General features: G+C 30.8%; 1 protein-coding gene across 1 annotated transcript in view; it reads right to left on the bottom strand.

Moving 5' to 3' along the window:
- The window catches only part of LOC141297556 (A disintegrin and metalloproteinase with thrombospondin motifs 14-like), a 37,055-nt gene that overhangs the window by 6,458 nt on the left and 4,773 nt on the right, over nt 1-25,824 (bottom strand). The window contains exons 2-13 of the mRNA XM_073827973.1: nt 25,009-25,156; nt 17,740-17,845; nt 13,766-13,909; nt 11,673-11,805; nt 11,395-11,508; nt 9,681-9,829; nt 9,430-9,602; nt 6,908-7,041; nt 5,320-5,443; nt 3,751-3,831; nt 2,639-2,802; nt 2,397-2,562 (exon numbers count right to left, since the gene is read on the bottom strand). Coding sequence (XP_073684074.1) covers nt 2,397-2,562; nt 2,639-2,802; nt 3,751-3,831; nt 5,320-5,443; nt 6,908-7,041; nt 9,430-9,602; nt 9,681-9,829; nt 11,395-11,508; nt 11,673-11,805; nt 13,766-13,909; nt 17,740-17,845; nt 25,009-25,156 — 1,636 coding nt within the window. The remainder of the gene's footprint in view (nt 1-2,396; nt 2,563-2,638; nt 2,803-3,750; nt 3,832-5,319; nt 5,444-6,907; nt 7,042-9,429; nt 9,603-9,680; nt 9,830-11,394; nt 11,509-11,672; nt 11,806-13,765; nt 13,910-17,739; nt 17,846-25,008; nt 25,157-25,824) is intronic.

Below are 25,824 nucleotides of genomic sequence, written 5' to 3'. Positions count from 1 at the left end.
GTGCATTAAACGGTTTTACTGCACACCTGCCAGCCAATCAGAATCCAGTATCCAGACATTCCATGGAATAATAATTTTTAAAAAACAATTTTCTTGTTTGATAATACTATAGCGAATAAGCCACTTCAAGACCATCCGCTTAACATCCTGACCACACGCATCCTGCATGATAGGCTATTTTCACTCAAACAAAACAGAACTCCAGATAGTTATGATTTTACATTTAATGCATAAAAGTAAAAGAAAACGTAATGCATTGTAACATTAAAAAACAACAACAGATTTTTTTTTTTTACATTTAACACAACAGATCAACAACTTAAATTATAATGTACCAAACAGGCTACTGGAAAAACTGGATGGGCTTCAGCAAAATATTTTATAATTAAAAAAAAAGTCAATCTATAGCCTACTTAAACTACAAGTTTTAATTAGGCTACAATAACTTAAACCTAAACATACCTTTGCACATGAAACAGCCAGCGATTAAAATTGATTTTGTTTTTGTTCCTGTTCAATGTCATTTGTTTTCGTTTTTCGTTTTCGTTCCTTGAACCGGTTCAGAGCCCTGATTGTGACTTTCTATTACATCTCACAATTCAGACCTTTTTAGGTCTTAAGTTTACATCTCTTAATTTTGACTTTTTTGCACAATTGCGAGTTTACAGTGTGAAGTTCTGACTATCTTCTTGTATCTGCGAGTTTACATCTAAGGTCTGACTTTTTTCTTGTAGTCGCAAGTTTGCATCTCGAAGTTCAGATTTTTCTTGTAATTGTGAGTTTATATCTCGAAGTTCTGACTTTTTTTCTTGTAGCCGTGAGTTTACATCTCATGGTTATTTTTTGAGTAACTGCAAGTTTGCATCTCGAAGTTCAGATTTTTCTTGTAATTGCGAGTTTACATCTCGAAGTTATGACTTTTTTCTTGTAGTTGTGAGTTTATATCTCAAAGTTCTGACTTTTTTTCTCATAGCTGCGAGTTTGTATCTTGAAGTTCTGATTTTTCTTGTAATTGCGAGTTTATATCTCGAAGTTCTGAATTTTTTCTTGTAGTTCTGAGATTATATCTCAAAGTTCAGATTTTTTTCTTGTAGTTCTTAGTTTATATCTCAAAGTTCTGAAATTTTTCTTGTAGTTGTGAGTTTACATCTTAAAGTTCAGAATTTTTTTGTAGTTGTGAGTTTACATCTCAAAGTTCTGACTTTTTTTCTCAAAGCTGCGAGTTTGTATCTTGAAGTACTGATTTTTGTAATTGCGAGTTTATATCTCAAAGTTCTGAATTTTTTCTTGTAGTTGTGAGTTTATCTCAAAGTTCTGACTTTTTTTCTCATAGCTGCGAGTTTGTATCTTGAAGTTCTGATTTTTCTTGTAATTGCGAGTTTATATCTCAAAGTTCTGAATTTTTTTGTAGTTCTGAGTTTATATCTCAAAGTTCAGATTTTTTTCTTGTAGTTCTTAGTTTATATCTCAAAGTTCTGAAATTTTTCTTGTAGTTGTGATTTTATATCTCGAAGTTCTGAATTTTTTCTTGTAGTTGTGAGTTTACATCTTAAAGTTCAGAATTTTTTTGTAGTTGTGAGTTTACATCTCAAAGTTCTGACTTTTTTTCTCATAGCTGCGAGTTTGTATCTTGAAGTTCTGATTTTTCTTGTAATTGCGAGTTTATATCTCAAAGTTCTGAATTTTTTTGTAGTTCTGAGTTTATATCTCAAAGTTCAGATTTTTTTTTTGTAGTTCTTAGTTTATATCTCAAAGTTCTGAATTTTTTCTTGTAGTTGTGATTTTATATCTCGAAGTTCTGAATTTTTTCTTGTAGTTGTGAGTTTATATCTCAAAGTTCTGAATTTTTTCTTGTAGTTGTGAGTTTATATCTCAAAGTTCTGACTTTTTTTCTCATAGCTGCGAGTTTGCATCTTGAAGTTCTGATTTTTCTTGTAATTGTGAGTTTATATCTCAAAGTTCTGATTTTTTTTCTCATAGCTGCGAGTTTGTATCTTGAAGTTCTGATTTTTCTTGTAATTGCGAGTTTATATCTCGAAGTTCTGAATTTTTTCTTGTAGTTCTGAGTTTATATCTCAAAGTTCTGAATTTTTTCTTGTAGTTGTGGATTTACATCTGGAAGAGGACTTCTTTCTCGTAAGTTCACGTTGAAGTTTAGATATTTTTTTCAATTCTGCTTTTCTGCCATGGAATACAAAATAAAAACGGACAGTTCCCTTTTTTCATCATTTAAAAGCTTTGCATCACATAAATAATTTACATTTAAGAATATGTTCAAATAGAAAATTATTATTTTACAATATTACTGTATTCATTGTATTTTTGATCAAATAAATGCAGCCTCAGTGAGCAGAAGAAACTTCCTAATTATTCCCAACTTTTGTAATAACACACACCTCCGCCGCAGGGTTTGGAGCACTGCGACCAGCTCTTCAGTGCCCACTCGTATGTGTCCAGCTCGGCCAGCAGCACGTTGTTGTTGGTGATGACCGGCAGAAGATCTTCATGTATGATGTATTTGTAGCTCAGACTGATCTTGGTGTCCTCAGCCTGCGGGACGACCTGTTCAGAACAAACTCAAACTCAGCATCTGCCAAATCAACTCAATCCGACTCCAGCAGCGTTATGCCGCTCTTACCAGCACCACAATGCCTTCGTGCAGCGGCCCGACGGTCTTCAGCGATTCTTTGCCGTTTGCCACTGAATATTCCCACTCCAAACCATTCTCAATGAAAGTCTTGGATGTGACTTCTTCTCCCTTGGAGTTCAAGATGAAACTGCCAGTGACCTGATTTTTAACGGCTGAGAAACACAAGCACGGACAGAAGGGAAAGAAGGGAAAAGAACCATCTTTAGAGGAATATTATGGGTTCAATACGACTGTGGGATTCTGTTTATTACCAGAGAAAATCATTTTAACAGGCATTAAACAATGATATAAGTTTTAAACTGTATGCCACATTATAACATATTTATATGATCCATTTTAAATGTTTAATTCAATTGTCTGTAAAATATCTTTATTATCTAATAATACTTATATTATCTTATATTAGTTTTTATTATTATCTTTGTTTTTACATTTTACGTTTTTAGCCATTTTTATGTTTTTTAATATATTTTTTCTTTAAATATATATTTTTTTAATTAATTTTTATTTAGTTTTAATTATTTTTTTTATTTCAATATTAGTAATTTAGTACTTCAGTTTAAACCGATTCTATTTCAGCAAGTTGACAAGACAAAATGTCTATTTTTATTTAGTATTCATGGAATATTTATATTTTATTTTAGTTTTATTTCACACTCTATTAATGAAAATGTTTTAATAGCTTTTGTTTTAATTAACAATACTGCTATATACCATACTATAAAGTCTATAGACTACAATAGTATACTACATAGTAACAGTAATATGCTATTCTCAACACAGAGAACACCATGAGCATATTGTTTTATTGTTATATAATAAAATCTTTTGCCCTTCACATTAGTAAACCAGGCTCTCGGCAGGAATTGAACATGAGCTCAGGGATTCAAAACAAAGAAAAGAACAGAAAAAGAAAGAAATACATACATAACCATTAGAAAACCTGCTTAAGACAAGCTGGGAGCTGCTGGGGAGTATAAAGCGGCACGCAAAGCATGATGGGAAGGCAGTAATTGGTCTCAATAGGATGCATGGCTGCCCTGGGTTTGTGCCGCTGGAGAAAAGCATTGATTCCGAAAGAAGCAAAGGTACAAACTCACCAATTACGTGAGGCGACGTTTCATTCTCCTCGATCACAATGTGCCGCGCGCCAGCAGGAATATCAAACATCTTCAGCAAACCTAACGAACAGAGGAATAAACAGCCCAATATTTCAATCAGATTTCATGCAAAAATCATAAACTGTATTTTGCATAAAGTAAATGAGGCCTATTTTAACACAAATAAAATTTTGCACTTATTTGCATTATAATAAAACACATTTTACCACACAAATTCTTACTACTGTGCCAAAAAAAAAAAAAAAAATCTAAGTGAAATTGCTTTTGTGAGATTCGTCCTGATAAGAAAATATGACACACAGAGAGTACACTGCTGATCTTTACTTTTGGCCAGAGGTGTTTTACATGTTCAATAAACCAATTTACGAACCTCACAAAGAAAAAGGTCTTGCTAATATTTTATCATAAAATCATAAGTGATATTATGCATGAAGCAAATGAAGGCCGATTTTTTTTTATAAAAATAAAACACAATTTACCACAAATTCTCATTATCGGATCAAAAAAACATTTGGAGTGGAATAAGAACTACACTTGTTTTTAGAATTTTTTAATATATTTTTTTTTAATTTTAGCATTAATTTAATTTAGTTTCATTTAATAATTTGTATTTTTTAATTTTTTAAGTAAATTTTTTTTAATCTAATATTTACAACATATTAGTTTTATTGAAACCACTTTTAAATTTTTTTTTTTTTTTTACAAATTTTAAATTAGGTAACTAAATTTTATTTAATTATATATATAATACAATATTTTTTATTATTTTTAATTTATTTTAGAGGTTAGGGTTATTTTTATTTATTTTTAATTTTCATTTAGTTTAAGCTTTTCCATCTAATATTTACACTTTATTTTTTTGTTTTATTGAGACCACTTCTAAATATTTTTAATCAATATATTTTATTTCAGTTACCAACGAAAAATGTGAATTTTCCTTTGGTAACTAACTTTAATTTCATAACTTTACACAGTATTAATGAAACTTATTAATGAATTTAATAAAAATATTTGTAATATTTTTAGCTAACAACATTGTTATTTGCCATTCTTTAAAGTCTGTATACTACAAAGTGTGCAACTACACTTGTTTTATATATATTAATAGTTTATGTAATTTTATTAGCTCCGTTTAATTTTTTTTTCATTTCTCATTTTCATTTTGTTTATTTTTCTATCTAATATTTATACTTTATTTTTAGTTTGATTGAAACCACTTTTAAATATTTTAGATATTTTATCAATATATTTATCAGTGTATTTTATTTCAGTTAGTAAAAAAAACTTTGTACTAATGCCTTTAGTCAAAATACTTGCTATTTTCTGACACATCAGGCTCTCAGCAGGAGTTGAACATGAGTTCAGGGATTCAAAAAAAAGAAACGAAAAAGAAACTAAAGTGAACTATGAATTGGACTTGTGTTTGCCGCATGTGTGTTTTTAGGCCAGGGAGAAAAATTGAAATGTACACTACTGTAGTAAATAATGAAACATGGTTTCGCCAGGTTTGCCTGATCTCCAGTGTTTGCTCTCTATGTGAGTTTGTACCTGTCTTCTTCGGGGTTTTGGTGAGCGTGAGTTTGACGGTTCGGCAGTGCGAATTGTCTCCCTCGCAGACGCCGCATTTATCCTCCTGTTTGTACGAACCCACCTCCTTATCGCAGCCGACGTGCTGATCAAAACAGACAGACGGGAGGGATTCAATCATTCATACTTAATAGAAACAGGTCAGACACATTGAAGTGAAGCTGAATCAATAGTGTGTCTCTGTGGTCAGTCTGAGGTTGAATCACTGTGACTACATTTATTTGTAAAGTATGTTTTAATGTTTGTTCAAAAACATTTATAGACTTGTTGCAGTCATGTATTTTATATAAATATAAATACACACACTGCCACCCAAAAGTTGGGGAACAGTAAGATTTTTAATGCTTTTTAAATGAGACTTTTCTGCTCATCAAAGCTGCGTTTATTTGATTAAAAATACAGAAAAAAACTGTACTATTGTGAAATTTTAATGCAATTTAATTTAGTGGTTTTCTATTTGAATATACTTTAAAATATAATTTATTCCTGTGATGCAAAGCTGAATTTTCAGCATCATTACGGCGGTCTTCAGTGTCACATGATCCTTCAAAAATCATTATAATATGCTGCTTAATTTTTTTTTGCAACCTGTGATACTTTTTTTAGGATTCTTTAATAAATAAAACATTAAAAAGAACAGCATTTATTTCAAATATCGTTCAAAGTTTGGGGTTTGTAATTTTTGTTCCTCTTTTTGAAAGAAATTAATACTTTTATTCAGCAAGAGTGTGTTAAATTGATAAAAAGTGATAGTAAAGACTTACATTGTTAGAAAAGATTTATATTTTGAATAAATGCTGTTCTTTTAAACTTTTTATTCATCAAAGAATCCTGAAAAAAGTACCACAGGTTCCAAAAAAGCAGTTTCCAACTTTGATAACAAAAGCAATAAATCAGTATATTAGAATGATTTCTGAAGGATCATGTGACACTGAAGACTGGAGTAATGGCTGATGAAAATTCACCTTCGCATCACAGAAATAAATTCTATTTTAAAAGTATATTAAAATAAAAAATCTTATTTTGAATTACAATAATTTTTTGTATTTTTGACCAAATGGAACTTTGATGAGCATAATATACTTTAAAAAAAAAAAAAACATTAAAAATCTTATTGATCCCAAACTTTTGAGCAGCAGTGTATATACTTTATGTACTATATACTTAAATTCTGCAAGAATGCATTAAATTAGCTAAAAGTGACATTAAAGACATTTCTAATGTTACAAATGATTTCTATTTTTAAAAAATGCTGTTCTTTTGAACTTTATATTTATCTGTGAATCTTGGTGAAAAAACCAGCTAAAACCAGCCTAGGCTGGTTGGCTGGTTTTAGCTGGTCAACCAGCCTGGTTTTAGCTGGTCATAGCTGGGAGGCAGGCTGGTTTTAGAGGGGTTTTGGCCATTTTTCCAGCCTGGCCAGGCTGGTCAGGCTGGGAAACCACCAGCTAAAACCAGCCATTTCCAGCTTAAACCAGCTAAGACCAGCCAACCAGCCTAGGCTGGTTTTAGCTGTTTTTTTCAGCAGGGATGTGCATATGATTCTCACCAGACACTCTCCTCGAGCGCAGACACTGAGCGGATCCGTGTAACTGCAGCGCGTCCCATCATGCATCACCTGGTTCATGAAGACGACTTCACCCGTCTCTTTAGAGCGGCAGCTTAACTCGCACTTATGAGCTTCTGAAATACACAAACAGCCACCAGACGTCAACATCTCGCCCTTGAAGACTATATATAACCATGTGCTGAAGTACATACTGGCATCAAAGGGCTCATCTCTTCATATAAAGGCCAACAGTCTTCAGCTTACATAACAGTGACTGCAAATGCACAGATGAGCAGCAGACATGAACTAACAGAGTCATTTCACAGGGTCTGTCTGTGTAATTGAAGTCCTGCTGTGAATAAAAGTGTCTGCTAAATGACCACTTACAGTACGTGCTGCCAAAAGTTCACAGCTCATGAAATGCAGATGGGAGATGTGAAAAGAAAAACGTGTGTCAAGGTGAGTCGTGACTCACATCAACACAGAATATGCTAAAAAGAAGCACAATGAGAGTCAGCCGCGCTCAACAGTGAGGCGTGATGTTAATTAATGCCTTTGCTGTGTACATGTGTATGTGGATGCATAGAGTGTTTTTCACTTCAAGTCTCTCTTTTCCTCTGTCTGTGTTTCTCACAGGTTCCTTATTTTCTGTCAGGTTTCTGCCAGGAACATTGTGTTCCCGCGTCCCACTCAGTGCCGTTTTAGGGTCACAGCGAGACCTGATTTTTAAACAGACTGAATTCACAGCGCATTAGAGGCAGAAATGAACCAGACATCAAAAGTGGCAGAAATACCTCAGATATTTTTTGAAATATTTAGAACACCAGAGAAAAATAAATGTTTTTGTTAGAATTTTACAGTAGCATTCAAAGTTTGGGGTCAGTAAGTTGTTTTAAAGAAAAAAAAACAAGTCTTTTAAGTCTCTTCTGAAGATCAAAAATATAGTAAAATGTGATATATTATTAGAATGTAAAATAGCTGTTTTCTATGTGAATATCTGTTCAAATATAATTTATTCCTGTGATCAAAGATGAATTTTCAGCATCATTACTTCAGTATTCAGTGTCACATTATTCTTCAGAAATCATTCTAATATGCTGATTTGTCGCTCAAGAAACGAGAAATGATTATTATCAATATTATATGATAATGATATTTTTGTATACAACTGTGATGCATTTTATTTTTCAGGATACAGAGATGAATAGAAGGTTGAAAAGAACTGCATTTATTTGAAATAGAAATAATTTGTAACATTATAAATATTTTACTGTCACTTTTGATCAATTTACAGAGTCCTTGGTGAATAAAAGTAATAATGTCTTTAAAAAAAATTATTGACCCCAAGCTTTTAATTGGTGGAGGTACACTACCGGTCAAAAGTTTGGGGTCAGTAAGAGTTGTAATGTTTTTAAAGAAAGTCTCCTATGCTCATCAGTGCTGCTTTTATTTAATCAAAAATATAGAAAAAAACTGTAATATTTTGAAATGTTATTACAACATAAAATAATGGTTTCTATTGTAATATACTTTAAAATTTCATTTATTCCTGTGATGCAAAGCTGAATTCTCATCAGCCATTACTTCAGTCTTTAGTGTCACATGATCCTTCAGAAATCATTGTAATATACTGATTTATTTTTAGAATGATCTATATTGGATTATATATTGCAACAGTTGCCCTGCAAAGTATTTATTTAGAAATTTTGATATTTTTTTTAGGATTCTTTGATGAATAAAAAGCTCAAAAGAACAGCATTTATTCAAAATATAAATATTTTCTAACAATGTAAGTATTTGCTATCACCTTTTATCAATTTAACACACCCTCGGTGAATAAAAGTATTAATTTCTTTCAAAAAATAAAAAAAGAAGAAGAAGAAAAATTTACTGACCCCAAACTTTTGACCGGTAGTGTAATTTATTAAATTATGTTCAAATATAATCAAATATCACAAAAAAAAAATTATATACATATATATTTGAGTTATAATAAATAATGAATTGACACTTCTAAAAGCAACGCAGTTTAACCGAAAACTATGTACACAGATATCCATGCCCGTGCGCGTCTGTGTATTGCAGAACATGCAGTGTAGGAATAGTTGGTTACACAAGTTTGTATAGTTAATTTGTGTTGTAAATGTGTTGCAATTGTCAAACAGTTTGTGATGCATTTTGGAAACAGTAGATGAGCCCCTGATCTAATGTGCCATCTGGCTTGAGAAACCCGTTCTCAAAGACCTACTTTTAGTCATTATTCGGGTAGCACACATATTCTGAATGCCTTCGGCAGAATTCAAATTAGCCATTTTAATCTAGATTAATCTAGATTAATTCCAAGATTATAGTGAGATTAATCTAGATTTTAAAAAAATTATCTATGCCCTCCACTAATATATATAAAATTATATCTAGTGTCTGAATAATTTTTGGTTTGAGAATATATTAATATAAACACTTTAGATATTATTATATTAAAATATAAAGTGAAAAAATGTATTTAACAGCGTTTCTCTCACCATCAGGGTGTTCATACGGCAGCCACGTGTGTTTGATGTTATTGTGGTATTTGTTGCTGCGCTGGACGCACTGCTGCGCTCTGAAGTCCTCGTACGGGCCAGGACAGTCCTCTGTGTTACACACCTGATAATCTAACGTGGAACCTGGACAATCACGACCTCCGTACGCAGGACTGCAGAGACAGAGAGGAAGTGAATAACAGAGCCGTTTTATTCATGTATGAGCTGGTTTAATTAGGTCTGTAACCTACACAGGGTTGTTGCACTGGCGGTTGCGGGACCGAACGCCTCCTCCGCAGGTACGAGAGCACGAGCCAAACTTCCCCCACGAACTCCAGCCTCCGTCGTGACCATAGGGCTGATGGGACGACCTCCAGATGCAGTGACCTTTAAAACACCACTGCAACACACACACAAATTCACTAGTATCACTAACCCACAACCATTGCTATACCTGAACACTGTGTCCTAAGCATATAACCATATTAGCTGCCATATGAGAGATTGTTCAATTAAGAAATTAAATATCAGAGGCTATTGTTCAATTATGAAATTAAAATATCAATTGCTGTTGTTCAATTAAGAAATTAAATAACAATATTGTTCAATTATGCAATTAAAATATCAATGTCTATTGTTCAATTATGAAATTAAAATATTAATGTCTGTTTAATTAAGAAATGAAATATCAATGTATATTGTTCAATTATGAAATAAAAATATTAATGGCTGTTGTTCAATTAAATGAAATATCAATGGCTATTGTTCAATTATGTAATTAAAATATTAATGTCTGTTTAATTAAGAAATTAGATATCAATGGCTATTATTCAATTAAGAAATTAAATATAAATGGTTATTGTTCAATTATGAAATTAAATATCAATGGCTATTGTTCAATTATGAAATTAAATATCAATGGCTATTGTTCAATTACAAAATGTAAATATTAATGGCTATTGTTCAATTATAAGATTAAAGAAGTGCTATTGTTCAATTACAAAAGTAAATATCAATGGCTACTGTTCAATTATGAAATTAAAATATCAATGCTATTGTTCAATTAGGAAATTGAAATATTAATGGCTTTTGTTCAATTAAGAAATTAAATATCAGTGGCTATTGTTCAATTACAAAATTTAAATATTAATGCTAATGTTCAATTAATAAATGAAATATCAGTGGCTATTGTTCAATTATGAAATTAAAATATCAATGCTATTGTTCAATTAGGAAATTGAAATATTAATGCTATTGTTCAATTATGAAATTAAAATATCAATTGCTGTTGTTCAATTACAAAATTTAAATATTAATGCTAATGTTCAATTAATAAATGAAATATCAGTGGCTATTGTTCAATTATGAAATTAAAATATCAATGCTATTGCTCAAATTACAAAATTTAAATATTAATGGACATTGTTCAATTACAAGATTTAAAAAAGACAGTGCTATAGTTCAGTTACGAAAGCAAATATCAATGGCTATTGTTCAATTATAAAATCAAAATATCAGTGGCTGTTGTTCAATTAAATTAAATGATCAACTGTTATTGTTAAAGTATGAGATTAGTATATCAATGGCTATTGTTCAATAAAGAGATTAAATATTAGTGGTTTTTATTCAAGTAAGAGATTAAATATTAGTTGTTTTTGTTATAGCAATAGTAAGTTATTTGCAAATGAAAATATGATCAGTTGTCACAGACGAAAGCCTGATGCTTGCAAACATGCTTGCAAAGTAATTTACGGATTTAGATAATGGTCGGTTTGGTTCCAAGTACAAATAGCTGGTTGTCAAAGTCTGATGTGAGTTTGACATTTTCCAAAAGCTGATTTCTCCAAAGCAAGGTCAGTTTGAGGGAACTGAACATACAGGCTTTTTCTCAAGGTTGTGTGTAAAGGTTGTGTAAAGGTGATATACCAATTTCATTCAATTGGTTGATTGTGTTGTCAGTCTCACCTTTCCCGGTGCACACTCTGTTCCGTCGACCGGTGGGCCCTTTTTGGTCTTACAGAAGTACTGATTGTCAGGATGACTGCACCACAGCTGCTTACACGGGTCATACGTCCGGAACTGGAGGAAGAGAGAGCGTCAAACTCAGAATCATATGCGATATCATTGATTCCTCTTGATTTGGCTCCCCAGAGGCGCATCTCATCTTAAACTGCTTAAACTTGAGTCTATATTCACAGGATCAGAGCTAAATATAGAGACAAGAAAGATGCTTGTGAACTCACAGCGGTGCACATCTTATACCCCACGCCGAAATCAAAGCGGCACTGCTCATCCATTGAGTAGTTTATCCCGGGAAGCTCCGTGAGTTTGGGCCACTTCAGCTCAAATGGATCATCCAGGAGACAGTCGTACGAGCTGAAAGAAATAGAGTGGTATCAAAAACACTCATCAACTTCATTCAAAATATATGAATTCTCAAATATGACTCACACACCCCTTAAACTAAAGCAAATACAGCGATCTGTCACGCCACATTAAAAAGCGTGAAAAACACATTATTATACGACATATTGTTTGTATTTCGCTATAAAACTGACAGAATTTGAAAGCTGAGACTCTGGAATATCTCCCAGTGCTCTTAGTTTGGGCTATTTGCATGCTCAATTTGCTAGAATATACTCTCAAAATATTATAACTTTAATCTTTTTAACTTTAATTGCATGACATTATTCTCGAAACATTTAGACTTTAGTCTAATAATATTTCGACTTTATTCTCAAAATATTTCAACCTTATTCTTGAAATATTTAGACTTTATTCTTGAAATATTTAGACTTTATTCTTAAAATATTAGTTTTTATTCTTTAAATTGTTCAACTTTATTCGCAAAATTTCAACTTTATTCTCGTAATATTTAGACTTTATTCACTAAATATTACAACTTTATTCTCAAAATATTTCAACTTTATTCTCAAAATATTTCAACTTTATTCTCAAAATATTTCAACTTTATTCTCAAAATATTTCAACTTTATTCTTGAAATATTCGTTTTTATTCTCTAAATTTTTCAACTTTATTTGCAAAATTTCAATTTTATTCTCTTAATATTTAGACTTTATTCACCAAATATTACAACTTTATTCTCAAAATATATTGACTTTATTCTTTAAATATTTTGACTTTATTCTTGTAATATTTTGTTTTTAATTCTTGTAATTTCGGCTTTATTCTTGAAATATTTCAATTTAATTTTCTTAATATTTCGGCTTTATTCTTGAAATATTAGACTTTATTCTCAAAATATTTCAACTTTATTCTTGAAATTTCGACTTTATTTTCGCAACTTGGACTTTATTCACTAAATATTACAACTTTATTCTCAAAATATTTCAACTTTATTCTCAAAATATTTCAACTTTATTCTCAAAATATTTCAACTTTATTCTTGAAATATTCGTTTTTATTCTCTAAATTTTTCAACTTTATTTGCAAAATTTCAATTTTATTCTCTTAATATTTAGACTTTATTCACCAAATATTACAACTTTATTCTCAAAATATATTGACTTTATTCTTTAAATATTTTGACTTTATTCTTGTAATATTTTGTTTTTAATTCTTGTAATTTCGGCTTTATTCTTGAAATATTTCAATTTAATTTTCTTAATATTTCGGCTTTATTCTCTAAATAATTTGACTTTATTCTTGAAATATTAGACTTTATTCTCAAAATATTTCAACTTTATTCTTGAAATTTCGACTTTATTTTCGCAACTTGGACTTTATTCACTAAATATTAAACATTTATTTTAGAAATATTTCAACTTTATTCTCATAATTTCGACTTTATTCTCGTAATATTTTGACTTTATTCTCGTAATTTCGATTTGAAATTATGAAAATAAAGTTGAAATATTACGAGAATAAAGACGAAATTACGAGAATAATTATAAATATTTTGAGAATAAAATTGACTTTATTCTCGTAATTTCTACTTAATTCTCAAAATATTTTAACTTACTCTCGTAATTTAGACTTTATTCTCGGAATATTACGACATAGATCTTTTTTTTTTTATGTAGCACTAAGACATCATCTTAAACTACAGAAATAAACAATGAAAGCACGTAAATGCCTCATTCATTCATTCATTAAATATCAATGGCTATTAAGACATTAAAATATCAGTGGCTATTGTTCAATTAAGAGAACGCTATTGTTCTTTTAAGAGATGATTTTCTTTAGCTGAACACAAAAGGCACAAAATGAGGATCTGTAAATTATGTTAGCCATTTTCACTCATGCTTCATCTCCAGAATCCTCTTCTGCGATGGATACTGAGGATCAGTGCAGACGTAAGGAACAGTTTCTTACTGGAGGTATCGGTTGAGCTCCTGTTTGCTGCAGCGGGACCAGTGATAGCGGTGAAACGCAGCCTGGACCAGCGGAGCCATGATGCTGCCCATACTGGTCTCATCCGAGCAGCGGTTCCCCTGACCGTCATGCTCCATTCCCAGCCTGAAACAATCGACACAAACAGAAAATAGTGTCAATTTAATCAAACAGCATGACTCATTTTCTGCATAGCTTATTTGCAGTGTAATATTTATATGAGTTGTTTATTACTACGTTTTCAGATTATTTCATTAGTTGTGTTTAGCATTTATTTGTGATAAGGTCAAGTTAAATTACACTACCACTTAAAAGTTGGATACGACCTTTGCTCACCAAAGATGCATTTTTTGGATTACAAACACAGTAAAAACAGTAATATTGTAAAATATTATTACAATTTAACATATTTTTTCCCATGTGAAAATATTGTAAATTGTAATTTATTCCAGTGATGCAAAGCTGAATTTTCAGCATCATTACTCCAGCCTTCAGTGTCACATGATCCTTTCTAATATGCTAATTAGAAAATGTTTTGACGAATGTAAAGTTCAAAAGAACAATTAATGTTAAACAGAAATGTTTTGTAACATTATAAAAACCTTTACAGCCACTTTTAATCAATTTAATGATTCCTAAAAAATATAAAAATTAATGTACATTTTAAATTAATTCAAATAAATTAAAAAAAAAACATTTCGAATGGTAGTGTATATATATTCTAACACTAATATATTTAAAAAAAAAATGTTACTTGTCTTGAATAGTGTTACCAGTCTTATTAAGAATGATTCTTTTGTGGACATTGTAAGAAAAGAAAAAAAATATTACAATTTAAAATAATTGCTTTCCATGTGAAAATATTGTAAAATGTAATTTATTCCAGTGATGCAAAGCTGAATTTAAATTAATTCAAATAAATTTAAAGATACATTTTGAACGGTAGTGTATATATATTCTAACACTAATATATTTTAAAAAAAAATGGAACTTGCCTTGAATAGCGTTATCAGTCTTATTAAGAATGATTCATTTGTGCACATTGCAAGAAAAGAAAAATGTTTTAGTCTTAATCTTCATTTACACCTAAATTTAATGACATTAATGAAACAACTTTTGAGCTGACCTCATCTATCCATCATATTTTTATAACTATTTGTCAAACAGAGACACTTTTCATCATTCAATCAATTCATCATTAATAAAACTAATCTGGTTTCATTCAGAAATACTTTAGATCATGGAAGTAAAGTGGTTGGCATACAGTGTTTATGTGACTTTAACTACATCTAAAGTGGATCAAAACCTTTCAAAGTTCTCCTAAAACCAAAACAATACCCATTCTTGTCTTAGGACAACTTTTCTGATCCACTTCAAATGTTGACCACTGTATGCTTGATAAGGTAAGTCTTAAAGCAGCTTCTCGACATTTCCAGCAGTGCTGGAACATCCGACTATAAAACAGATATTTTCGGCATGTAGAGTCACGAGCGAGAAAGACTGGATTCCGCTGACTTTGTGAATTCGCCGTGAAACAAGAGCTTCCAGCTCATGTGACTGTTGTCAGTGTTCATAGAGACACAACAAACACTAAATGTGCAGTCAGTCATCGCTGATGAATCACATTATGAGGAAACAGACCGCAGTGAAGAACAGCCAATGATTCATGTATGTTCTCCAAAGCGGCTGAGCCGAAAGGAGTTACTTAAGACCTGGAATGAACCAGAAAATGTAAAACATCTTGGAAAGTGGCAAAAGGAGCCAGTCGTTATCATGGCAGAGCTCTGTCCTACAGGGGGCGCTATTGAGAAGGGATGTTCCTACTTATGAGTTGAAATGACCGTGTCCGTTCAACTAATTTTGATCATAATGCAATGGACACGCTGAGCAATTTCATATTTCTTTTTGATTTTCATGCATATCAGGCATATAATAGATGCTTTGTATATTTTATCACTCTGAATGATTCCTCATCAACTGGCTGAATGAGTAGCTTTTTCCTGGCAGCGCTTTATCGCCATTCTTTGGCATTTTTAAATGCATGCAAATGAATTAGTGCAACATTTCACTATTGCAACTTAAATAAATAGCTCACCTGAAAATGTGCTCACCCTCGGGCTATCCAAAATATACAATACTGCTCAAAAGTTTGGGATCAGTGAGATTAAAGAAGTTACTTATGCTTATCAAAGCTATGTTCATTTGAATAAAAATAAGGAAAAAAATGTAATATTGTAAAATATTATTACGATGTAAAACAATGTTCTCTAAATATTTCAACTTTATTCTCGTAATTTCGACTTTATTCTCAAAATAATTTGACTTTATTGTCGAAATATTTCGACTTTATTCTCAAAACATTTCAACTTTATTCTTGAATATTATTATGATGTAAAACAATGTTTTTTCTATATTAACATACATTAAGAGTTTATTTTTATTTGTAATTAAAACAATTTAAGGTAACATGATCCTTAAGAAATCATTCTAATATGCTGATTTATTATCAGTGTTGGAAACAGATGTGCTGCTTAATATTTTTTTGGAACCTGTAACACTTTTTTTCAGGATTCTTTGCTTAATAAAAGGTTAGAAAGAACAGCATTTATTTAAAATAGAAAGATTTTCTAACAATATACACTACTGTTCAAACATTTGGGGTTCTTAAATTTGTATTCTTTCTTTTTTTATTCCCCAAGGATGTGTTAAATTAATAAAAAGTGATTTACATTCTTAGAAAAGCTACATAATTTGAATAAATGCTGTTCTTTTTAACTTTTTATTTATCAAATAATCCTGAAAAAAAAAAACAAACTACAGGTTCCAAAAAAAATAGCAGCACAACTGTTTCCAACACTGATAATAAAAGTAATAAATCAGTATATTAGAATGATTTCTGAAGGATCATGTGACACTGAAGACTGGTCGCTGATGAAAATTCAGCTTTACATCACAGAAATAAAATATATTTTAAAGTATTTTAAAATACAAAAAAAACCTGTTATTTTGAATAACAATAATATTTCATAATATTACTTTTTTCCTGTATTTTTGATCAAATAAATGGAACTTTGATGAGCATAATAGACTTAAAAAAACATTAAAAATCTTATTGATCCAAAAGAGCTGATGAAAATTCAGCTTTGCATCACAGTAATAAATTACATTTTACAGTATATAAAAAAACATTATTTTATATTGTAATAACATTTTGCAATACTACTGTTTTTTCAGTGTTTTTAATCAAATAAATGCAGCCTTGATAAGCAGAAGAGACTTCTTTAAAAAACATTACAAGTCTTGCTGATCGCAAACTTTTGAGAGGCAGTGTAGATGACTTTGTTTCTTCATTCACTCAAGTGAATGGGTGCCGTCAGAATGAGAGTCCAAACAGCTGATAAAAACACCACAATAATCCACACCACTCCAGTCCATCAGTTAACATCTTGAAGCAACCAAAAAACTACTTCAGGCTAAAATCCGAGTCCATAATACAGGAGATGGATGGAGATGGATAGACTTTTTCACTGAAGGAAACATTATTATGGACTCGTATTTTGGTTAAAAACGTCTTGATGGATTTGTTTCAGCTTTTGTCTTCTCAAGATGAAACTGATGGACTGGAGTGGTGTGGATTACTTGAGGGTTATTGTGATGTTTTTATCAGCTGTTTGGACTCTCATTCTGACGGCACCCATTCACTGCAGAGGATCCATTGCTAAGCAAGTGATGAAATGATGCTTTTCTCCAAACCTGATGAAGAAACAAACTCATCTACATCTGGGATGGCCTGAGAATGAGTGCATTTAAATTTTCATGTTCATGAGCTCATGTCATAAGCATAATTATTATAAAAAATACAGAAGCAATTTCTGGAAACACATGCCAATGCGCCGTGCTTTACCTACAGGATATTAAATACTAATAGCATGCTCACAAAGTAGAAGTGAACTTACACGTGTCCGGTTTCGTGCGCCACCACGAAGGCAGAGGAAAAGCCGTCTTCGTGGTTGAGCGTGCAGCTCCGCAGCGGGTGGCACATGCCCGTTACCGGGGCGTAACCTGGGCGACAGAGATCAAAGAGAAACGATGATGAACTGGAATGCGGGACATTGGAGAAGTCAGATCAGAGCCAGGTGAGTTTCATTTGGAAAGTCTAAGATTCCTTCCTGTTCAAAGAGCTGCGGGTCACTGTCAAATCAAACACATCAAAGCACACCCAACTCAAAAAAGACCAACTTTTTTGACACAATCACTTCACTGTTCCGCAACGGCAATTTTGAACTTTAAATACCACTTTAAAAAAAGTTTTTTGTGCTATGCTGCTCGGTTTCAAAACCACGTGAGCTGCTGTTTATTATAAAGATACACTACCATTCAAAAGTCTCTTGTTGCTCACCAAGGCTGCGTTTATTTGATCAAAAATACTTAAAAAATCTAAAATATTATTACAATTCAAAATAGTTGTTTTCTATGTGAATATATAGTAAAATATAATTTATTCCAGTGTTCAAAGCTGAATTTTCAGCATCATTACTCCAATCTTTGTGTCACATGATCCTTCAGAAATCATTCTGATATGCTGATTGGCTGCTCAAGAAACATTTCTGATTATTAGCAATGATGAAAACAGTTGTGCTGCCCATTATTAAATGTCTTTACTGTCACTTTTCACAATCAAATTTAATGCATTCTTGGTAAACAAAAGTAATAATTTCCTTCGAATAAAAATCCTACTCTCCCAAAATTGAATGGTAGTGTATTTTTCATTCACTACCATTCAAAAGTATTTTTCTGCTCACCAAGGCTGTTTATTTGATCAAAACTACTGTAAAAATGAATTATGAAATAATATTTTAATTTAAAACAGTTGTTTTCTATGTGAATATCTGTTAAAATGTAATTTATTTCTGTGATCAAAGCTGAATTTTCAGCATCATTACTCCAATCTTTGTCACATGATCCTTCAGAAATCATTCTGATATGCTGATTTGCTGCTCAAGAAACATTTCTGATTACTATCAATGTCGAAAACGGTTGTGCTGACCAATATTTTTGTGGAAATGGTGATGCATTTGATTTTTCAGGATTCAAAGATGAATAAAAAGTTTAAAAGAACAGCATTTATTAAAAATAAAAGTCTTTTGTACCCTTATAAATGTCTTTACTGTCACTTTTGATCAATTTAATACATCCTTGTTGAATAAAAGTATTAATTTCCTTCAAATAAAAATCGTATTGTCCCAAAACTTTAATGGTAGTGTATATTTCAATCACTACCATTCAAAAGTCTCTTCTGCTCAGTAAGGCTGCATTTATTTAATCAAAACTACTGTGAAAATTATGAAATATTATTTTAATTTAAAACAGTTGTTCTCTACATAAATATCTGTTAAAACGGAATTTATTTCTGTGATCAAAGCTGAATTTTCAGCATCATTACGCCAGTCTTCAGAGTCACATGATCCTTCAGAAATCATTCTAATATGCTGATTTATTAAAGACACGTTTATGATTATTATAAAATGTCGAAAACAATTGTGCTGCCCAATATTTTTGTGGAAACAGTGAAGCATTTAATTTTTCAGGATTCACAGATGAATAGAAAGTTTAAAAGAACAGCATTTATTTAAAATAAAAATCTTTTATAACATTATAAATGTATTTGCTGACTCTTTCAATCACTTTAATGCATCCTTGATGAATAAAAGTATTAATATCTTTAAAATACTGTCCCAAACTTGAATGGTAGTGTACATTTAATTCATTATAAGCTATAAATAAAAGTAGTTTAATTAAAATAAAAACTTAATTGGAGTATGTTTTGAAAGAAAATAATATCCCAGTTCTGCCACTTCAACATTTCTTGTTTAATTCAATGTTACTTTTAGTTTATTTTAAGTATTTGTGAAATTTTTTGACTGAAATTTTTGAGTGACAATAGTTTTTGTGTTCAACTTTTCACCGTTGTCTCCACATACATAGAAGCGCACAAGCAGCCGCTACCCGAAAAGCTTTCCCGACCAATCCCACACAACTATTAGCCACATTAAACAAGACTTAGTGTTCATACGACACACAAAAAGCACAACACAGACAGAGACCCACACTCGATCAAGAGATGTGCAGTGCTAGAGCTTTAGTTTAGCTGAGCTGCTCCAGAGGTTAAAGCCAGCCTGGGCTCTTTTTAATGAAACGCTCACTCATGCTATTGAAATCACCGACAGTCTTTGGCATGCAGGTGAAAAGCAGAAGATGCAGATTATGAGAAGTTTATGAAGCATTCAGTGTTTTAATGCCTGTTGTTAAAGCATCAATAATAACTGGGCCGATCCAGCAAGGTTTGATCGCATGTGTAATACTAGTGATATTCCTGCTGCCCAGCAGCCATGTAGGTTTTATTGGATTTTTTTGCATAACCAGAACAACAACAAAAAATCAAAAATGTATTTAGCCAGCAAAGAGTTGCATAAAATCAAGCTGCTAGCTGAGCCGTTTATCTGTCCTCAGATAAATGTCGTCCAGGTGAATGCAGCTTTGCATTGCTCTGGGAAAGCGTTGCGTTGTCAAGCGGCAGCAGTGCTGTAATCACAGGGTTTTAGATGACATTAATCCACAATATCGTTGCCACATGAAGATGGTTCACGCAGGATGCTACTGGATTATCAACAAGTTTGCCCACTAACAACCATAAACATGTTGACATAAACACACCTGAACCTTTTCTACAGCATGTCAGAACGACAAGTAAAAAAAAAAAAAAAAAAAAAAGTGTTTCCTGAATTTATCAAGCTAATTTCATTTATATGGAATAGAGGCTGAATGAAAAAAAAAAAAAAAAATGCTGGAATGCAGCAGAGTGAGAAAGATGGGTCAAAAGAAATTTACAAAAGTTTTTTTTTGTCCATAGAAAGCACATAAAATGTAAGTAAAGTGTCTACTTTTAAAGTTTCAAATACGTTTTTGAAGTATAAAATGTCAAAATTTGGCTGAAATAATGTTACATTGTCATTCAGTGTATACAATATTAATGTAAAAATTCTAAAACAAACAACACGCTTATTCTGACTCCATATTAAATACCCATATCGAATGGACAAAAATACCAGTGGAGACATGCAAAAAGCTGGTCAGCAATTATAGGAAGCGTTTGATTGCTGTAATAGCCAATAAAAGGCTTTTCTATTGATTATTGAGAAGGGTATGAATAATTTTGGACATGCCACTTTTTGTTCAAATGTAAATAAAAGCTGAGAAATATTTTTTTCAACAATGATGCCTCTTGTACATCGTCTTATTATCTTTTGGGAGACGCCTGTGTCATTTCTGCTCAAAAAAACTTTAAGTCAGAATTTGCCAAGGGTTTGAATAATTTTGGGCTTGACTATATATATATATATATATATATATATATATATATATATTTACACATGTATAGTATACACTACAAAACAACATTTACACTTAAAGAACCTATATTTTTTATTGCCAGAGAACAATGAAAAATACACAAATCATTGTTTACACAGCAAAAAAAAAAAAAAAAAAAATGCTTTTCTTACTTCTTGATGTTTTGTCTCTTTTCCAGTCAAAATATCAAAAAATTCTTAAATCAAGAAGGATTTTCTAGACGATTAAAAATTATTTTCTTGTTTTCAGAAAAAAAAAAAAAAATCAAAATTAAGTGCATTTTTGCTTAGAACAAGCTAAATAATCTGCCAATGGGGTAAGCAAACAAAAAAATTATTTCAAACAGAAAACAAGATTATTTAACAGATTATTTAGCTTGCTTCAAGCAAAAACGCACTTAATTTTGACTTGTTTTTTTCTGAATTTTTACTCATCTAGAAAATCCTAGAATTTTTTAAATATTTTGTTTTATGGAAACAAGACAAAAAAATCTAAGAAAAGAATTGTATGCAGTGTAAAACTTTTAAGTTTTAAACCACTTAAATTTTTTAAAACAGGACTGCAAAAACTGGCAAAGCTTGTATAAAATAAACGTAAAAATAACAAGTAACATTTATCTTGATGCCTGGAGGTGGATGAACAGCATCTGAAGGTGAAGTTTCTCCTTTCACTGACACTTTATTAAAAAGAACAAAGGTTTGACAGCTATAAAACAAGTTCCCCTGATCCTTTTCCAAACCACATCATTCCAAAATCACTAGTGCGGTTAATAACACAGGAACTGCTGAATCAGGGCCTTCCAGTTACTGCCTGACTTCATTGGGAGATCCACTCCAACACCGGCCTTCAGGTGCTGGCCGTTTCCCAAACACCTTCAGTCGAGAGTATTACTGTAAGCATGTGTCTATATTTGGGCCCTGAATGAGGGTTAAAGCTTGGGACGGGAGTGTGATGTTTGCCCTCGGGGTAATAGGTTGCCTTTTGAGCGATGTTATGGGCACAACAGAGGCCGTGGCGTAGCAACAGCAGACGTGCCAAACACAAAACAGGTATTACTGACTCTCTTTAAAAATCACACAAGGATCACGAAACCTAAACACACATCCATCAGAAACGAGTGCCTAAACTTCAAAAAGACTGACTGACAGGAGCACCACTGTGAGTGTGAGAGTCAAACGCAGGACAATCATGGAAAAAATAAAATAAAATAACGTAGTCGGTGTGTGAATGTCATTGCAAGATATTAAATCAAGAGCCATTTTTGTAAAGAAAGATGCACAGATTTATAAGCATAAAGGATATTTGTGGGGTTTGAAATCCAAAAATGTGATTCTCTACATTTATTAAAAACACCAAAACACACAGGCTTCAACAATCATGAAAAACTGTGACGTTAATAATTGCATCTAATGCGATGACATTTACACACTTAGAAGAAAGACTGATATATATTTCTCGGTGCTGCTGTATTTTAAGCTAGCTGTACTTTAATATTTGACCTTTCTTTTTAATTTACAGTACAGAAACCTGTGTTGATGTTTATTAACCTTGGTTTTTCAAAACAAATGTTAAGTGAAACTTTTGGTTTAATTTCCACTGGTTGCCAAAACAACATTTCTCATTTTTATTTTGTTTAGTTTAAAGTACTATTACACTAAATAAGCTAAAACTAATAAATAAAAATGTATAAAAGCTATATAGATGTATTTAAACAATCTAAACGAATTAAAAAAAAGACAAAAGCATGCAAAAAAATTATTCAAGCTTAAAGTATATAGCAAAAAATATTAACAAAAACAATTTGACACACTTGAAAGAACAATAAATAGTGAAGTTTTTTTTGGAGCTGCTGTATTTAAAATAAGCCATAATTTAATAATTAAAAAAAAAATCTATATAGACATATAAAAAAAAATCAAAAACTAATTAAAAAATCCAAAAATGTGCAAGAAAATTGTTAAAACTAAAATAGAAAAATAGAAAATATAAAATTAAAACCTAGTTCAAAATATTAACAAAAACATATTTACACACCAAGTTTTTTTGGTTCTGCTGTATTTTAAGCAAGCCATATTTTATTAATTAAAAAATAAATAAATAATAAATTATTAAAGATATATAAACGTATTTAAAATTTAAAAACTAATTTAAAAAGCCAAACACATGCTATTTTTTTTTTAAAACAGTCAAATTAAAATGAAAACAGGAAAAAATAATTAAAATCTTATTCAATATATTAACAAAAACATTTACACACTAACAAGAACAATTAAGTTTTTTTGTTGCTGCTGTATTTTAAGCAAGCCATTATTTATTCATTTTAAAATGTAACAATTTTTTAATTACAAAAAATAAAAATGTTATTTAAAAATAATAAAAGCTATAAAGTCGTATTTAAAAATCAAATACTAATTTAAAAAAGCCAAAAACGTGCAACAAAATTATTAAAACTTGTAAAAAAAAATAAAATAAACTATAAAATATAAAATTCTAATTCTAAATATTAACAAAAACATATGAACACATAGAAGAACAATGACAGTAATACTATGTTTTTTTGGTGCTGCTGTATTTGAAGCAAGCCATAATTTAATATTTGACATTTCATTTTAATCTACACCATAAAAAAACTATTTTTATTAGTCTTGGTTTTTCAAAAAACTAAACTAAACTAAACTAGCTACTTGGAAAAAAGCCCTATTAAAAATAAACATTTCTAAAAGTTTAACTAAAATGAAAACAATATATATATATATATATATATATATATATATATATATATATATATATATATATATATATATATATATATATATAAATCTAAATATTAACAAAAACTATAATAATAACATATTAATGATACTAAAATAACACTACCTCCCACAGTTCAAACACTCCATCTATTAAACACAAATTTCAACTGTTTTTGATAAAACAGATTAAAACATGTTCATAGTTCTAAGTTAATACATCTTTGTGAAAAAATGGTTTAATGTAATTCTAACATATCAGTTATGGATCTTAGTCATAGTGAATAGAAATGAGGCTGTGACAGATGTACAGTCAGTCTATTTTGTCTAATTTTTCTGATTATTATATCAGTTTTGATTAACACCAAATTACACAACAACACAATCCTTTGAATAAACTGTAAATCCCTCACAGACTCGTTTTTATTTACACCAAATTAATTTAGCCGTCTATCCTGAATAAGATGCCCAATACAGTAACTCAACTATAACTACTACAACTGTTACTAAAGATGGTTTAATCTAATAATTTTAAAAGGATATCACCCAAAAATGAAACTTCTGTCTTAATTTACTGACGGTAGCCATTGACTTCCATAGTATGGAAAAAAAAATACTATGGCTGCCGTCAACTGTTTGGTTAGTAACATCTTTCAAAAATTTTCATTTTTGGGTGAACTATCCCTTTAAACAGCATGCATGCAAGAATAACGACAACTTTGTGAAACACAGGAAATTTCACCAAACTATCTAGAAAGAAAATTTTATAAAAAAAAACTAAAAATATTAGTATTGAGTGCATAGCTACTAATAAAGATGTTTTCTTTTCCTCTACATGCCAAAAACTCTCCTTCGCAACGTGGCGGTCAAAGAGTATTTTTGGTTGCTACAGGTTGGCACCGATGCCCAGTTTATACACGGTCTGGAATCAGATTAGCTGGTGTTTGACGGTCGAATCCTGACCAGTGTCCTGGGCATCTCGATGCCAACCGTCGGAGAACAGAAGCAGAAAGAAGCACTTACTCTGCACAGCCTCGATCGAGAGAAACACAGTACCTTGCATACCTGCGGGACCAAAATCTTGCCTGGTGAGGAAGATGGCGTGGTCGTGATGCTCGGCGTGCTCGGGGTCGAGCCTCTGCTGGGTGTTCGCCCAGCGGCACACCTGCTCCAGACTCCGGGACGGATTCCCGCGCTCAATCAGACTGATGGACTGGAAACACAGATAAAAAAAAACAAACAGGAAAAAACAGAGTGATTTATATACTGGAGGGTTATAAACTAGTAAAATAAAAAAATTATAAAAAATGTAATCTTTATTATATTAGTTAATAAAAATGAAACTACATATATAATAACACAATAAAAAAATAAAAATAAATAAATAAATAAAATAATGTTGCCCAAAAATGCTGGACAGATAAAATAAAAAATAAATTTAAAAAAATAATAAAATAAAGTAAAATAAAATAACAAATTTACATAACAAATTTAACAAATTTAAATAAATTAATAAATAATAATAATAATAAAATAATGTTGCCCAAAAATGGCAGACAGGCAAAATAAAATAAAATAAAATAAAAAATATAATAATAATAACAATAAATATAATAATAACAATAAATAAATAAATAAATAAAATAAAATAAAATAATGTTGCCCAAAAATGGCAGACAGGTAAAATAAATAAATCAATAAAAAGAACAAAGCAAAATAAAATTAGGTTGCCCAATAATGGCAGGCGGGTAACAAAATTAAGTAAATTAATAAACAAGAATAAGAATAATAAAAATAATAAAATAATGTTGCCCAAAAATGGCAGATAGGTAAAAAAAAATTAATCAATAACTAAAATTAGATTAGATTAGATTAGATTCA

Source organism: Garra rufa, chromosome 22, assembly GCF_049309525.1.
Source record: "Garra rufa chromosome 22, GarRuf1.0, whole genome shotgun sequence".
Classification (NCBI taxonomy): domain Eukaryota; kingdom Metazoa; phylum Chordata; class Actinopteri; order Cypriniformes; family Cyprinidae; genus Garra; species Garra rufa.
This window is presented reverse-complemented; position numbering and strand designations above follow the sequence as displayed.